We start from the raw sequence: 16,253 nt of genomic DNA on the forward strand, positions 1-16,253 counted from the left end.
TAATGTCGGCCCTATACGTGTATTGTATAACCACTGATTACCACAAGTCACTACACCTGCTAATGTTTGAGGAAGTAAGAATCAATATTGAAAAAAAATCCATAATTGATGTTGAAAGCTACATACATTATCAACAGCAAATTATTTGATTTGAACTTTGAAATAATAAGTTTCAATCTTGTGTGTGTGCACCAGTGTGCATATTAGTTGTATAGGCAGTGGATAAATTAACAAACTATAATGACACCAAACGATAGGCTTTGGAGCCTGCCCTCTACAGCTTTGTATAAAGCAAACAGGAATAGAAGATTAAATACAAAGATGAATACAAAAGTCCATGGTTTAGTTTATCCTTCTTTAAATTAATATTTACATTTTTTGAAGAGTTTTTTAACTGAAAAGAATGCACCGAACTGTGGTGATGTTAGATTGATATTTGGCATTTGATAGACATTCAGCTGCAAATGTTCAATTCCTTCCATATTTTTGCCCAACGTGGATTCAAATGTTCTTAAAATGTCTGATCACACTGCCAGACCAACCACTAAAAACGTTGAAAAATATTTGAACCAATTTGGTCAAAATTTTTGTATTTTTAGCTGGATTTCTTTCAAATTCCAAAAAAATAACAAGTAATACAAATGTAACAAGAAGACTGCTGAGCAGGTAAAAGTTTTACACGCAAAACATGGAGGGTTTGCAGGTTTTCTGGCTCTTTATTGCCCAGTAAATATACATAATTAGCACTGCTCTGCAGACCCAGCAGCTGTCCCATTTTAGCAGCTTACCCTGAATCACCTCCCCCCGATCCTCTCTGCCTGCTAACGCACACACATCACACCATACTACAATGATTTACCCTTTTCATCCACATTTGATGTTTTTCGGAATCTGGTATTTCGGTTGCAAATGTTGTGCATCTCACATTACCAGAGTTACAGCCATGTACACATCACATTTCTCCCATTTCTAGTTCCCGAGTGAATAACTACATTTGTGCAGCCCTTAATGGCACAACGTGCACTGGGCAAAATAATTTAAAGTATCTTAAGGTGAGAAAATCTTTACAGACAATGTAAATACAACGCAGAGAGATCAGATTGGGTGTAGTGACCACTGACCTGCCAATTTTTGCACTTGCTTTGCTGAACTAGGTCAGCGTTAGGAAATGCTGGAATAGTTAACTGGACAGGGAAACTTAGCAGGTAGTGGACTTTTGCACTACCTGCTACCTGAGCGACCGTGGCTCAGGTGGTAGTGGGTCGTCTTCTGATCGAGAGGTTGGGGGTTTGATCCCAGTACCTGACTATGTGTCGAAGTGTCCTTGGGCAAGACACTGAACCCTAAGTTGCTCCCAGTGGTCGACTAGCGCCTTGCATGGCAGTCCTGTCCCACTGGTGTGTGAATGTGAGAGTGAATGGGTGAATGAGCTGATATGTAAAGCGCTTTGAGACTGCTTCAGTGTGGGGATAAAGCGCTATATAAAATCAAGTCCATTTAGTCCATTTTTACTACGCACTACTTAAGGAAATAATGAAAATGAAAATATTGTGAATTTCTAGCTCACTGTGGTGATCCATAGAAGAATGTTTTCATGTTGTGCGTTTGATGGTAAATAAATGGTAGAAATAATTACTTCAACGTAGTTGTACATGGCCAGGTCTGCAATAGCGTGGTCATCTGGAACTCGCACTCTGGAATACTCTGCAAGTACAGCGGCTAGAAGGACACACAGCAGTCAGCACCAGGACTGTTTTAGTACTTTAGACTTTTTCTCTTCATCGATTTTAAACTGTGCTCCTTTGAAAGGCACTTACCTAAATCCTCATTGAACTGCTCCATTATTTCATCAAACACAATGCAGTCCTCAAAGCCCTAAAAACACAAACACATAAATGAGGCTGCACATCACTGCTCTCTGTTGTTACCTCCATTTAGAGTTACTTTCTGCCAGGGGCGTAGCATCACATTTTGGGTCCTGGGTACAAACCATCTTTTTGGGTCCCTCCTGTAAGTTTTAAGTACTTTTTTTTCGCCCGGAAACTATCTCGTATTCTTACATAAGTTTTATTTTTTTCTTCACATTAACCCAGAAGTTCATCATCAATTGTCCGACGACCCCAGAGACATTTTTTCTTCTAGAATCAGTTTTTGATCACGTTAATTAAAATGTGTTACAAATACAGAGTAGCCAGGATTAGTGACCAAGTGACCACAAAGTGTACAACCTTAGATATTCTTATACTGTATTTTATTTGACCTAGATTTATATTTAAATATAAATATAAATATAGAATGATTAGAATCATGGGAACACTCTACACCTACTTAAGAGTTGGTGGCAGCAAAATTTGTCTTCAAAATATATTTTTTTCAAGTAACTTTATTTCCATTTGAGATTTGACGTGCAAAAGGAATGTTCCAGCATTTAAATGCTCGAGAGTGCTCGTAGTTAATTTCAAACGAAATAATACATTCCCTAAAAAAGATGTGAGTGTTTTAAAGCTCAAATCTGAGGAATTGAGTAAACCGTTGCTTTCCCTCTTTTCACCTTCTTTCCCTTTCTTTGAGTTTTTGGCCTTGTTTTCATTTCTTGAAGAAAGACATGCTGCTGTGTAACACCTGCTCCATGTCAGTGCACTGTTTTAAAGGGGGTGGTAGCTAGGGCCCTAATGCAGCATGAATCATTGTTTTTAGTGCAAAACTGTGATTAACAACCAGTTTATTTTCATACAGGGCCCTTTTTTAATCCAATACAAATAATTTAAAAATGTTTAAAATCAATTTTTGTACATATAAAACAGTCTTCTGAGGTGGCCCCCCTGCCTTGGGCCCTGGGTACTTAGTACCCTTTACCCCCCAGTCCGAAGCCAGTGCTTACTGCATTCATCCCCTGTCCATAGAAAGGCACCACTGCATGGGCTGCATCTCCCATGAGGACACATTTGTCACCGATGTGGTATGGGGAGCACTTCACAGACACCATGGCTTGGGCAGGAAGCCGGAAATAGTCTTCTCGGAGGGCGTCGCTGCCAAGCATCAAGAGGAAAAACCAACAATTATTATTTTTGTCCTATCGTATTTGGAAACTGGAAACTCAACATGCATCACTTCTGAATATGCAAAACACCATCCATGCGCCATCCGCTTTAGTTAGGTTTAACAGCCAATCCCTGGATTCGTTGGCCCTCATTTATCAACCTTGCGTGAAAACAAAACGTGTGCAAATTTGAGTGCACATTTGGTCAAACGACAGGACTCGCATTTAATGCATGAAAAATTTGTGTCAGACTAATCCCACCGTACAAATGATCCGGTGTTAATAAATCTGCCAGTTGAATTCGATCATCATTAACATGATACGCCCTTAAATATTCCTAGTTTGGAGGCCCCGCCCACTGAGGTCAAACAAACACTGGCAAGAAAAGAAAGGAAATTTTTACATCTGAGGTAGAGCAAAACAAAGATGTGCTTTTTGACAGTGTGACAGACAACTGGACTTAAAGGTACAGTTTTGCAGCATTCCTGCATTTGTACCGTATGAAGGAGCTCATTTAAACACTCTGTGAAGGATCAGCTACCGAGCTGGTGACGCCTGCCACTGTGAACAAACCTCACAGCAGAGATCCTAAAGAGACACATGGAAATATACCATTTATATTGATCTCAGCTTTAGGCAAAAAAAAAAAAACCTTAAAAAAAACCTTAAAAATACCTTTAAAAACCTCTTAAAAATTACTAAATGTTGTCCCTTGTCTGTGTTTATTATGCCTTCATCCAACTTCACCTATAATTTATCACATTACTAATTAAATATTGCAGCGCATTTGTAAAAGTTTCAGGTGTACTTTACATTATAAAAGCATGAATGAGGTCCTGTTTTCACCAGATTGGATGCAGTGAAGGCTGTACTGAACACAGTCCCTAAGCTTTACTCCACAAGCTGCACTGGCACATCCAAATATACCAATGTGGTGTTGTTGAAAGTTTACTAACGTCACATACTTTATACAGCAGCGTTCCCAGAGTCCAACACAGAGCAGAAGCAGTTCTGCACTCCTGTGTGTGTTTGTGCACCGTTGAACTATGCGCACCTTGTCGGACGGTAGCAGAGATTACCAGCGAGATTATATAATATTCACTATACAATATCACTTTTTTTTTTTATTTGTTTTCATGTTGATCTGTTCTGAATGTGTGTCTGTTTATGCTTTAATGACCTCTGAGGTTTGTTTATTTTCAGTCTCAGTCACATCTGACTGTGCTGTACCACAAATCCACACACTCAGATTTGTGTACACGTGGTCAAGCCTGACATAAGGTGCTATCGTTACGTACGCTCACGTCAAAATTGATAAATAGCAAAGCTTGCGTGAATATGGTCGTAGGCACAGATCTAAACATACAAATGGTTGATAAATGGGGGCCACTGTGTTCAGCTGCTTGTGTCTCAGCACTGAAAGTCAACCCAAGCAGCAAATAAGGGAATAAATGTCCTGGGTGTACTACACCTCATGCTTTTATCAAGCCTTCATCCATGACAGCAGGGACCCATGTTACTGTGAGTCACCAATTTCACACTTCACAGATCAGAGGATGGAGACAATGGAGTCAATAGGATGACAGGAAATAAAAGTGTTTTTTGAGGTTGATTTGGCAGAGGAAAGCACAGAGGAGGAGAAAAAAACTGAAACGAGAGATAGAAGACATTTCAATATGAGTGGAAAAAGAGAGTCACTCACGCTCCTATAAGTGGTATGGAGTCTGGGAAGCATTTTTGAAAAAACTCGATGACCTGGTCTCCAGTGGTGATCTTCTCAAATTCATCAAAGGGCATGAAAAGAGTACAGGTGAATGTCTTATCCTGAGTACAAAAGCAAAACAATGCAGTTGTCAGTAAAACAGGCTCTTTGATCAAATCCAAAACATCAAATGAAACGTTTTTCCGCCCTAGGGAGTGAATAAAGATGGAAAATGGTCACCATTAAACAATAAACTTTACTAAAGCGACAGATTATTACTTTAAACCCATTCTGCACCCACTCACTCAGGTCACATTAATTTACTCAATTTATTACTATGGCAGCAACTCATATGTCCAGCTGGAACAGATACCTTTCAAATATAAAATATGGAAGAACAAAAGTAGTTAACATGCTTCTATAGTTGAAATGGAATTCTTTAGAGGAATTTTCCAGAGATGAGAGAGAAAAAAAAACAGTGTACAAATACTTCATTGCTGGAGTTCAGTAGGTTATTCAGGTGTCTGTACTTTTTCTACTTTACTGTACTTTCTACTAAATTAACAAGAAAACATACAAACATGAAAAAAAGACAATCACTGTCGGAGCTGGGTTGCCAGGTTGGGTTCATTGTGTTTGAACGAGACTTTTCAGGTGACAGAACAAAGGAGCTTCCAACACAGTCTCACTCTAAAACATGTAATAACTACACTGTAGTCCACTGCGCAATGCGTAGCCATTTCACGCTAACACCTCTGAAAGCGCAAAATGACTACGACCAATTTCTTTTTAAAAACAAATCTTGTTTTGTGCCTGTCCAATATTTTTTTTTAATTACATTTTAAAAACTTTATCTACATTTCTACATCATTACAAGGTTTCAAACACTTAAACAATAATTTAGGCTCGAGGTGTGGAAATATACTCAAATGTAATGAGTAGAAATAATAATAATAATAATAATAATAATAATAATAATAATAATAATAATGAAATACATAAATAAAATATGGTCAATTATGGTTTCAATACTAAATACCGTCTGTGATTCAACTTAATTTCTGGCTCGTTCACATAGTATCCTTACCAACACCATAGCAACAGGAGAAAGCAGAAGGAATATACATCGAAATGAACAATCTACGAATCGTATACATATACTGAATGTTAAAGGTACAGTTCTCTCTTGAAATGTAATCAAAAAGGCAGCGTAGAGAGCTGCATTTTTACTTAAATGATTTTCATCTTGGGGAACAGACTGCGCATGCGCAAACACATAAAAGCACGCTATGGGAACAGAGGCACTGCATCAATGTGCTTTTGGGAGGGGGTGTGGCCTCCTCCTGCCTTACAGCAGAGAGAGACTGTGCAGCGTCTCTGCCGTACCAGGAAATAGCAATGTGCAGTCATTTGGGCTATGAAAAGCACAAAATGCTGACACTTTTAAACTTATAGGTACTGTAGGCTATTGGAAATGGGAAAATAAATCATTTATAATTATATTATAATTAAAACAAATAATCAAAATATTAATTCACCCTTGGGTAGGCACTTCCTACCTTGTCTACCCTGACTGCACTTCACTGCGACATATAAAGCTTCTACTAAAAAATAAAAGAAAAGTCTGGATACAAAGCTTGTGGATAAACGTCTTCGTGACCGCAACAGAATTTATCTCGGAGCTGCTTTTCAAAGGGGGAGGGACCTGCTGCTTTTAAAAGGATTTTGAACGGACCAGGATTTGGCAACATTTCTCATGGAAATGCAATAAACATGTTTTAATCAAATTTTATAGCACTCTAACAATAAATGTGAAGTTTTCGTAGTTATGCGACTTTGTTATGTTTTGCAATGCACGTGCACAAACGTAGAAGCGTAGCTTCTGGTAGATTGGCAGAGGCAGGGGAGGAAGTAGAGCTGTTGAGGGCGGGACATCGAGACGTTCTCTCAGAAACTCCGGATAGTAGTTTTATGTAAAAAGGTGAGCCGAGCAGATTCTAGCACAAGTATGTGTTCTTTCATATTGTATGACACGAGGGAGCAGAACAATTTCAAATCTATTCAAACTCTTCCAGTAGCTTGTACCTGCATTTTAGGATGTTTTCAAGGTCACAACTTTGACAAACATCTTATGGCCTTGAGACAATCCAATAAATCCTCTGCTATGCTCAGTAGAGACTCCCCATTGCCAAACGCAATTTAGATTGAGTGATGGATAGAAGAATGCTGAGGGGGTGGACACACTATTACCCGCCCATCAGAGCAGGTGCGATCCATCACTATCACCAAAGTGCTCCCTGTGGACCTTTTAGCACCATCTCTGCTACCATGGCATTCAAAGACGTGGTGATGTTTTTTTGTTGTTTTGTTTTCTCAGCTTTAATGTGATTCTGGTATCTGGTGCAATGGGTGTCAGTGCACTCTAATGCCAGCTGTGTTTCCCTGTTCTCACAGAGGAGAGCAGAGAGCATTGTGTTGAGTCAGTCAAGCAGTAAAAACCCTTTTATTTTAAACAAGGACAGGGGGACATACTCAGGCAAGGTGAGCATTCTATAAGTACAGGGTAAGCCTCTGGAAACAATGTACAGTATGTCTGACGTCTCTAATGAGGACGCCTTCACAGGCTGTGTAATGAGCCTAATTAACTCTATGAGAGCATCCCAAAGGTCAGTCACGCCTGTTCTGACTTGATTATGATGATATGTATCTGGACTAATCAGTATTTCTCACAAATGACACTACAATACAGGGAATGAGGCAGAGTTGGGGTAAATTACATTTTTCGGTTACAATTACGTTTTCAATTACCCATGTTCAATTAAAATTCAATTACAATTACAGTTACCAGCATTTTTTCCCCCAAATGCAATTAAATTACAATCATTTCTCATCCTCAGAAAATCAATTACGATTACGTTCTCAACTACTAAAGTTCAATTACAAATAATAACAATTACTGTCGCTGAAATAAATAACTTAATAAAACTAAACTTACTCTTGTGATAGCATTCTGTTAGCATCTCTTATGATAACGGTTCCTAAATCAGCTCTAAAATACAACAAAAACAAATATCTAATATCTAATTTCTTTCCTATCTATTGGTTACCTTGTTAGGTTTCCTAATCAATGAAAATATTGGTTTTGATATTTTTAAAATGGTAAAATGTGGGAAAGCTTGATATGAAACCTATTTTAATAATTGTTAACTACATATGTGCAGAACTGTACATAAAACTGTAACTCGGTTCCCCAGTTTTGCGTTAAATTATAATTCACCATTTTTATAGAACCTTCATGGCAATTGCAATTAGAAAGCCAATTACAATTTAATTCTGATTACGCTAGCAACAGATTTTTGAAATTACAAATACAAATATAATCATGCCATAATTGTAATTCATTCTAAATTACACAATAACAATCGTATTTGACCCCAACCCTGGAAGAAGGTAAAGAATTGTCCCTTAACTTACCAGATTGGGCAGGGCAATCATCATGAATGTGTTTCGTGGCCAGATGTGCAGATAGTTAGGCTTCATAGCAAACTAGTTGGAAAGAAAAAAAATAAATAAGAAACATGGTCACAAATATTAATAATCAGATTGTAACTTCAACAGCATTGTCTCAATACCATAACCAACCTCTCCATTGATAGGCGGCATGGTGAGCTCCATGTAGCCATGAGGGATGTACGTCTGGCTGTAGTTGAAGCGGCTGCGTCTAAGGAACTGTTTACGGATGGCAGAGAAGGCTCCATCACACCCAACAATCAGGTCTGCCTGGATGTGTTCTTTAGTTCCATCTGACCTGCAAAACACACACAAACGATAACTTTGATTGAAAACATTAATAGATAATTTGGAGCTAATGGAGACTAAGGGCCTCCTTTTTCCTCTCAAAATTAAAAAAGCCTTGTGGACAGCAGATGACGCTGTTAATTTCAAATTTAAAGTTACCTTTACAAAGTTCACTTGACGGACTCTGACATAAATAACAGAGAACCTTTACTGACATATTGCAGCACATTTTCTGGACAGAGGGCCAAGAATACCAGGGTTCAGGTTTTTAAGTTGCGGTATTGAGTGCAAACAAAATAAGGGGAAAAACACATTCTGAAATATTTTTCAATAAAGGGAGAACAGCTGCTAAGGCCTACATCACTACTCTTTTCCCTTATTCTACGACAATAATATCAGCAAAGGATAGCTATGCAAGGTTTACATTTATGTGGCTAATTCCAAATGTTAAATGGGTAGTACCTAAAATAATTTTTTTTGAAAATTATTAGTCCCCCATTGCAATTCTGGCTCTGAATTTGTACTAATCAAATTCAAACATTGCAATTGTATACATTAATATTAATGCTTAAAATAATAAATCAATTAAAAATATGAAAATGTTTATTCAGCATGGACATTCCACAATGCACAATATAAAATAAAATAATTAAAAGTTTAACCTGAAGTAGTAAAAGCAATGTCAAAACGCAAATGGAAAAGACAAAGACAAAACAGAAAAAGCAAAAGCAAAATGGAAAAAGAATATACTACATTTGTATATTTTTTCATTATTGATTCTCTTTGTATTTCCACATTTTTGTTATTGATTCTCTTTGTATTTACAAATTTGTATTATTGATTCGCTTTATATTTCCAAATGCACTTAATTTTGGCACTCCTGTGATTCCATAGTATTGTGCCTGAACGTGTTCAATGAACAATCGTTCATGAACTCGTTCATTTTTTGGGCAAACCTGAACTGAACGTACGGTATTTCTGCCTGATGAACGTTATTGTGAGTGTTCATTATGACCAAATCGCGATAAATACCGAATCACTTAAAATAATTTCACGAAAAGGTCAGTGATGATCCAGGTGGGAAAAATGTTTTGTTTTTGTGTAAACTTTGCCAGCAACGTCAACAGCAAACCTGAAACGGCTGCCATTCAATCCACAGTAGCAGCTGCAGCTTTCACCCCTACAGTATATTCTTAAAAACAGGAGGAAAAACCTGCTCTTAAATTGACTTCTTTATGAGAAGTCAATAAAACAAAAACAGGACAGTAGTAGTCCTAAAAGTGCAATAAATTTCCAAACCTGGAAACAATTCACATCAAATTCCATTTCAGTTTATACTAGCCGGGTGCTTCAGTTCAATGTGGGGAAATGTCAGTAATCGGAGGGGAATACCTCGCAAAAAAACAACAACTATGAACTGGTTCATTTTTGAAACTGAGAACTTAGTTCAAAATTTGGAATAATGAATTACGAATTCAACTTAATATTTGAACTAGTTCATGAAAAAAATGAACTTTACCAACTCTGTTAACTTAACGATATTACAAGTATCGGTAATATTGTTCATGCTAGCTGTGGTTACATGATGTGTGTGTAAAAGTCAAAATACCAAACTTAGTTAGCTTTTAGCTCCTACAACAATTAGCTAATGTAAGCCCACTAAGGTTAGCAATTGTTTGTTTTTTTGGCATCACTAGCTAATTTAAAATGTTTAATAGGTATTTTAAGTATAATTCTTCATGCTAATTGTGGTTACATGATCATGTTAATGTGTTAAAGTAAAAAAAAAAATGCTAGTTTTAGCTACTATGAAAGTACCATTAGCTATTCTTATCAAGGTTAGTAAAGTTATTGTGTTTTTATATCAGCTGCTCTTAAAAAAAAAATCAAAGATATCTTTGAAATATTAATCAAATTATAAACTGAATTCTTTTGCAAACGCTAAGATAGATACTATATTCATCCCAAAGGGAACTGTTTTTCATTACAGCAGCAGCATAACAAAGAAACAAAAAGAAATAGAACACAAATATCAGAATAAATATAATAAATAATAGTTAAGCCCACACTTAATACAAACACACACACATGGACAGTGCAAATGAACAGTATTTACAAAAGACAGAGATAGGACTTTGCACTTTATCCCTGCCCTCACCAATATAATACACTGCATAATATGACATATCTACAGTAACTGGGCTTTAAAACCAAGCAGTGTCATTGAAAAAAAGCACTACTTCAGCTTTGGTGTAACACTAAGTCTAATACTACAACATGTAAGATATCATGGTCACAAAGTAATGCAACATAATGTGACTGAATGTACCATAATCACATAACAGGATTTAGCTTTATATAGCTACTGTAAATGGATCATTAAAAGTAATGTCATTAAAGACAATTCCAAGCAAGCTCAGTTGGATTTTATCTCTGGACTCACATTTCACATGTTTCAGGTTAGAAGAGTTTCAGGAGTTTATTACTTACACACAGACTGACACTGTGTCATTTTTATACCCTCTAAAGATTTAGTGACAATGGCCTAATATTTTTACCAATATAAAATGATTTATTAGCTCAGGGTTCCATAAAAATGCTAATAAACTCTGTGTCTATGCCAATTCCTCAGTGTCCGGTCTCCTAGTTACAGTGTCGTGAGGAATGGAAATCCACCTATTATCCACATGTGTGTGCCTGTATCATGCAACATTGATTTCTCATCTCCTCATATTATTGGATTTATAGCAGGAAAGCGCATCATTCTGTCAATTCAGAGTAAACAGTAAAGAAAGCAGAGACGTGCCTTCTTCATGCTGATTGTCATCTGTACATTTCCTGCCTGGGAATGGAGGAAACCACATGTCTCTAGCACCAGGTTCTCTATGTACATTTGATTAGACAAGCAGGGGAGAGCAAATATTATCAAAGGATCAACTCTAGACCAGTGGAAAGGGAGAATGCATTGTGTGTTTAGAGATGTTTGGAAGTATGTGCATTTTAGGGTGGTTCACAATATAATGGAATAAGTGAAAGTTTTCCAAATTTTGCCTTTGACATTTTGAACATATGTACCAAAAATTGAGCCACTATAACGTTAGTAAAGAGTGGCACACTTCTTCACTATTTTCATTACTAAACTGAAGAATGCATAACTCCGACAGGTATCAGAAGCTTGAACAATACAAATATGGTCAATAATAGTCTCTTCCTGTATTTATACTAAATGAGTAAGTACATTGAAACAATTCAAAACCTATTCCTGAAAATAGAAAAAAAAAGTCATCAACATCCCCCGCCAGATTCGTTGTCATTATAACTCACAACCTTTTCCTAAATGTCCTAAATCTAAGAACTTAGATGTATACCGTAATTTCCAGACTATAAGCCGCTACTTTTTTCTCACGCTATGGACCCTGCGGCTTAAACAATGACTCGGCTAAATTGTGGATTTTTCTTGGTTTTAGAAACTTCATGCCAACACAAAATTCAGCTCCGTCATTCTGACTCAGATTCAGACTCGCTGTGATCGCTCCGTGGTAGTTAACGGTAAGAAAAGCGGATGATGTATCAGTCTGGTTCCAGTAAAAGGTGACCATAAAAAGCTGTAAATGGACTGATATGTAGACGTGGGGCAGTGAGGAGGAGACTTCATGTACTAAAGGAAACTTATCAGTTGAAACACGGACATTTGCCTGCAACCTAATTGAGTACAGCAGCCCACCTACCTGCTCGTTCTGATTGGCCGAGTTGTCTGACTGGCACCCTCATCAGCCAATAGGGTGCGGCTTTGTTAGGCTACGGCATTTGTGTGGATTTTTCTTAGACAATTGCTAAATTATTTTAATGCAGCCAATAAAACAGTGCGCTTTATAGCCCGGAAATTACAGTACATCAGAAAACATTATCACATCAGAATATGAAATTACTAACTATCTTAAACGGTTTGTACACAAACACTGTCCCCTTTGAAGATACATTGAACAGACTAAAAAAAACAGAACAAAGGCTATAACTCCGGAAAAAATTATTGCGCGCTTCTCATTTTCGAACTTCATCAAGGTACTGATACCTTGAAGCCACACACCAAATTTGGTTATCGTATCTTAAACCATTTCTTAGGAAAGATGTCCCCTTTGAAGATACCTCGAACAGAGTCCAAAAAACAGAACAAGGGCAATACCTCCGGAAAAAATTGTTTCGCGCTTCCCATTTTCAAACTCCATCAAGGTATTGATACCCTGAAGCCACTCACTGAATTTCGTTATTGTATCTTAAAACGGTTTGAACATGTGTTTTGTGAACCACCCTAGTGCATTATGGTACATAATATCTAAATATTCTGAAGTTATGTCACGATGCTGTTTTGATAGATTAATCGAATCAGTATTCTGGAACCAAGCTGAACTGGGGTTGTGCTCAAACGAGCATACATTGTTAATAATGAACCTGATAAGAATGGACACTGATCCCCACAGTCAAAACAACATTGGGGTGTTTTAACATTATTTGGGTCATAAACAGTGCGACACATTTACCACAAGGACAACGTTTTACTACTTGAGACTAAAAAGTCATAAAGATGTCAAAGGAAACGTCTTTACACGCACTTAAACGCGATCCATAAAGTTGGAGTCGGAACTCAGAAGCAGAAATATTGAACGCGCACTTGAGTAACCCTTTGTGGATCTCTGTGTTGCACGTGTGAGATAAGTAACTATTTACCTGACAAAGGTCATTAATCCTTTTTCAGCACTCCAGTCTTGCAATTTGTGGTCAAAGTTCAGCTTTGCGTTTGGATACGTCTCTGCTTCTACAGAATGAAATGTAACAGAGGCAGGGAATTTAAATTATGTGGAACAGGCTTGTTAAATTACACAGGCAACTTTCACAACTCCAATAAAGAAAAGGAAGGACATAGAGAGTCTGCACAAAGTGCCACAATCATTTATAGGAGATAGTTTTAGGTCTATCAGCAAGTCTTTCCTGAGAAAGACAATGTTGCTGTCTTTTTGTCAGCTTTGTTCAAAAACAAAATTGTTTAAGCAGTCACACATCAGTATCTTTTGATCGCCATGTCGGCTCCATAGCCAGATTCAGCAAAGACATGATGAAGTCAGCTCTCTTTCATGAGGGGAGCCTAATTAAAACCAGGCCTACGCTGTTGCACGTTATCTCCACGTGCACGGAGCCACTTCATTAAAAGCTAGGTAAAATCTTTAGAAACACTTCTGGTGACATTGTGCACAGATAATTGTTGCTCATCTCATGAGCAAAAACTCCCATTAAAAATGTCAGTGGAAAAAAAGGTGTAAAAATGGTGGCAGATATTATGTCAAACACCTACTGCACATTTTCCTATGTGTAAAGTCAGTGTATTGAATACAGGACTTGGAATATAGAAAAATAAATTTCTTTGCATTAAAGAAATTAGCACTGTTGGATTATCATTTAACATTTAGATAGCAAAAGAAGAATTACTAGTCCCACCAGTTTTTCTCTCTTCTGTGCTTCAACATATTGTAATTAACTGCACTCTGGGATGACGTGCATGATAGTAGCATTTAATAATAGAATAGAATAATCCCACTTGATGAATCTCAAGTATACTCTTTAGATACTCAAGTGTGATTGTAAAATTCATTGATCATTAATTTTACAGAAGCCTATAACTCTCTGAGCAACCAAACAAAGCACTTAGATGATTTTTTCATTCTTTGAAAATTCATAGCTAGATAAAAAAAAAAAAAAAAAAAAAAAAACTATTTCACAGATACCTACACATACATACTGTACATTTTGTGTCCAGTAATCATAAGATATAAATTATATAATAAAATAGTAAGACAATAATCTGGCGGCTTTTTTTTAAACAAGAAATTGAAATTATTTATTAGTTTTCATAAATCTGTAGGAACCACAGCATAATAGTTGAAGCCCAGTTGTAATTGCATCAGGCCCACCTGTTACACTACAACTTAAGTATTATTTTTAATGTTCATTTTAGGTTTTTTTTAGATTGCAGAGAGTAGTAGTTACATATAAAGATCAATATTTTTCACTATCTGATAAACCAGAACTACTTTAAAAAGATATTTTTAGTGGTTCTAAGAATAAAAATCTTCATTTTTCCATGACAGTATAAATGCTTTTAGGTTTTTTTAATTTAACTAGTTCATAAGTCTTTAAGAATTGCTTCAAGGTCCTCAGAAACCAAGGATGTTGGTGGATGTTTAATCTGAACAATAATTATAACATTACATTTTACAATACAAGATAAAACTTGTAATAAATATAACTTTGAACTGAGGTGGGCGAAGGACTCTTTTTCAAGTGCCAAAGTCAGGGCCCAATTTGGCCCTTCAAGGCACAAAGCAACTATACCTGCATTTGTGGTCTTAGGTAGACACAATAACTGGAATATTTTTTTGCTACAAATTGTTTTCTTTCTTTTTCTATTTTGCATAATATGTAGGTACGAATAAATATAAACTTCTCTTTAAAAGGTATTATTGGTATTATAACTGATTATTTTCTGTTGACTATAGAATTGAGCCTTAATGAAGCAAAAGTATTTTATCGATAACTCAATTCGATGGAATAATCGATCATAACTTCATTACCAAAATATTCAATAGCTATAGCCCTAAAGTAAAAATACGTAAAAATGTACTTATGTAGAAAACTTAAGTATTAATCCTTAAGTAAGTGAAATATTGGAAAATAATGGGGTGTAATTTCATGTAAAATAGCTAATTTTCACATTGTAACAGAAGGTGAGCTTAAGACAAAACATAACAAAAACTACAGCAATGTGGGTTCAAAGTCCAGTTCTTGCAATAGCGTTTGATTGTAATTAACCGAATAATTGCAGAAAAGCAATTTCACAGCCTGATTGAAATGACCTGGTACTTCACAAAAATTGCCTTTGTATTCAAACCAGTAGTAGTAATCAAATACTGGACTTAATATTATGAATTTATGATTAACTACCTTTAAAAAAAAAAAAAATGGCATTTTGTAGTGACTCCTAAAATAGATTGATTAATGGACGACTGCATTTCTTTCTATTTCAGCTCACCGTGTAAAACCTTTCAATGTTTATGCTCCAGGTCTCAGTGCTTTGCAAAATAACAACTGTTGACTTACCCGTTAACAACTGTTTATTCAGGTTGGCTCGGTCCACTGACAGGATGTACTGCAGGGTACAACAATCAGGACATTGTTATTATTATTTTTATTATATATATATATTTTTTCAATTTAATGGAGACTAAACCACACAGTTTCATCTGAACACAGGGACTGAAAACACAACATTCTGTTTTTAATTTACCCAGAACAGAACAGGAAGTGGAGCTTTCCCCTGATCTCACACACCCACAAAGGCTTTCAGAACCTATCTGACATCCACAAACTCCCAAACCTGCAGCAATGTGCAAACACGGCAGCAAGATTCATTAACTGCTGTGACAGGAAAAGAAACTCTAACGACCTCCAGCCCCCATAGACCCTACAGTCCCATTACATTTATGTATATATAGTCTGCTCATACATGCATGCATATATACATATGTAGGTGTTTGTGTACATGTACTGTGTATATATATATATATATATATATGTAAAATTCTGTACATAACCTTGACTTTTACAACATTTATAACTTAATTGTAAATTGTGTTCTACATATATATATATATATATATATAT

The 16,253-nt window shown here is 36.4% G+C and overlaps 1 protein-coding gene across 3 annotated transcripts in view; it reads right to left on the reverse strand.

Moving 5' to 3' along the window:
• kmo (kynurenine 3-monooxygenase) overlaps positions 1-16,253 on the reverse strand; it is a 30,223-nt gene that overhangs the window by 7,027 nt on the left and 6,943 nt on the right. For all 3 annotated transcript variants that reach the window (XM_028469452.1, XM_028469453.1, XM_028469449.1), the window contains 8 exons: positions 15,690-15,738; positions 13,266-13,353; positions 8,385-8,550; positions 8,217-8,288; positions 4,743-4,864; positions 2,882-3,029; positions 1,818-1,875; positions 1,637-1,719 (listed from right to left, as the gene is read on the reverse strand). In XM_028469452.1, coding sequence (XP_028325253.1) covers positions 1,637-1,719; positions 1,818-1,875; positions 2,882-3,029; positions 4,743-4,864; positions 8,217-8,288; positions 8,385-8,550; positions 13,266-13,353; positions 15,690-15,738 — 786 coding nt within the window. The remainder of the gene's footprint in view (positions 1-1,636; positions 1,720-1,817; positions 1,876-2,881; positions 3,030-4,742; positions 4,865-8,216; positions 8,289-8,384; positions 8,551-13,265; positions 13,354-15,689; positions 15,739-16,253) is intronic.

The sequence above is a fragment of the Gouania willdenowi genome, chromosome 15 (genome assembly GCF_900634775.1).
Source record: "Gouania willdenowi chromosome 15, fGouWil2.1, whole genome shotgun sequence".
Classification (NCBI taxonomy): domain Eukaryota; kingdom Metazoa; phylum Chordata; class Actinopteri; order Blenniiformes; family Gobiesocidae; genus Gouania; species Gouania willdenowi.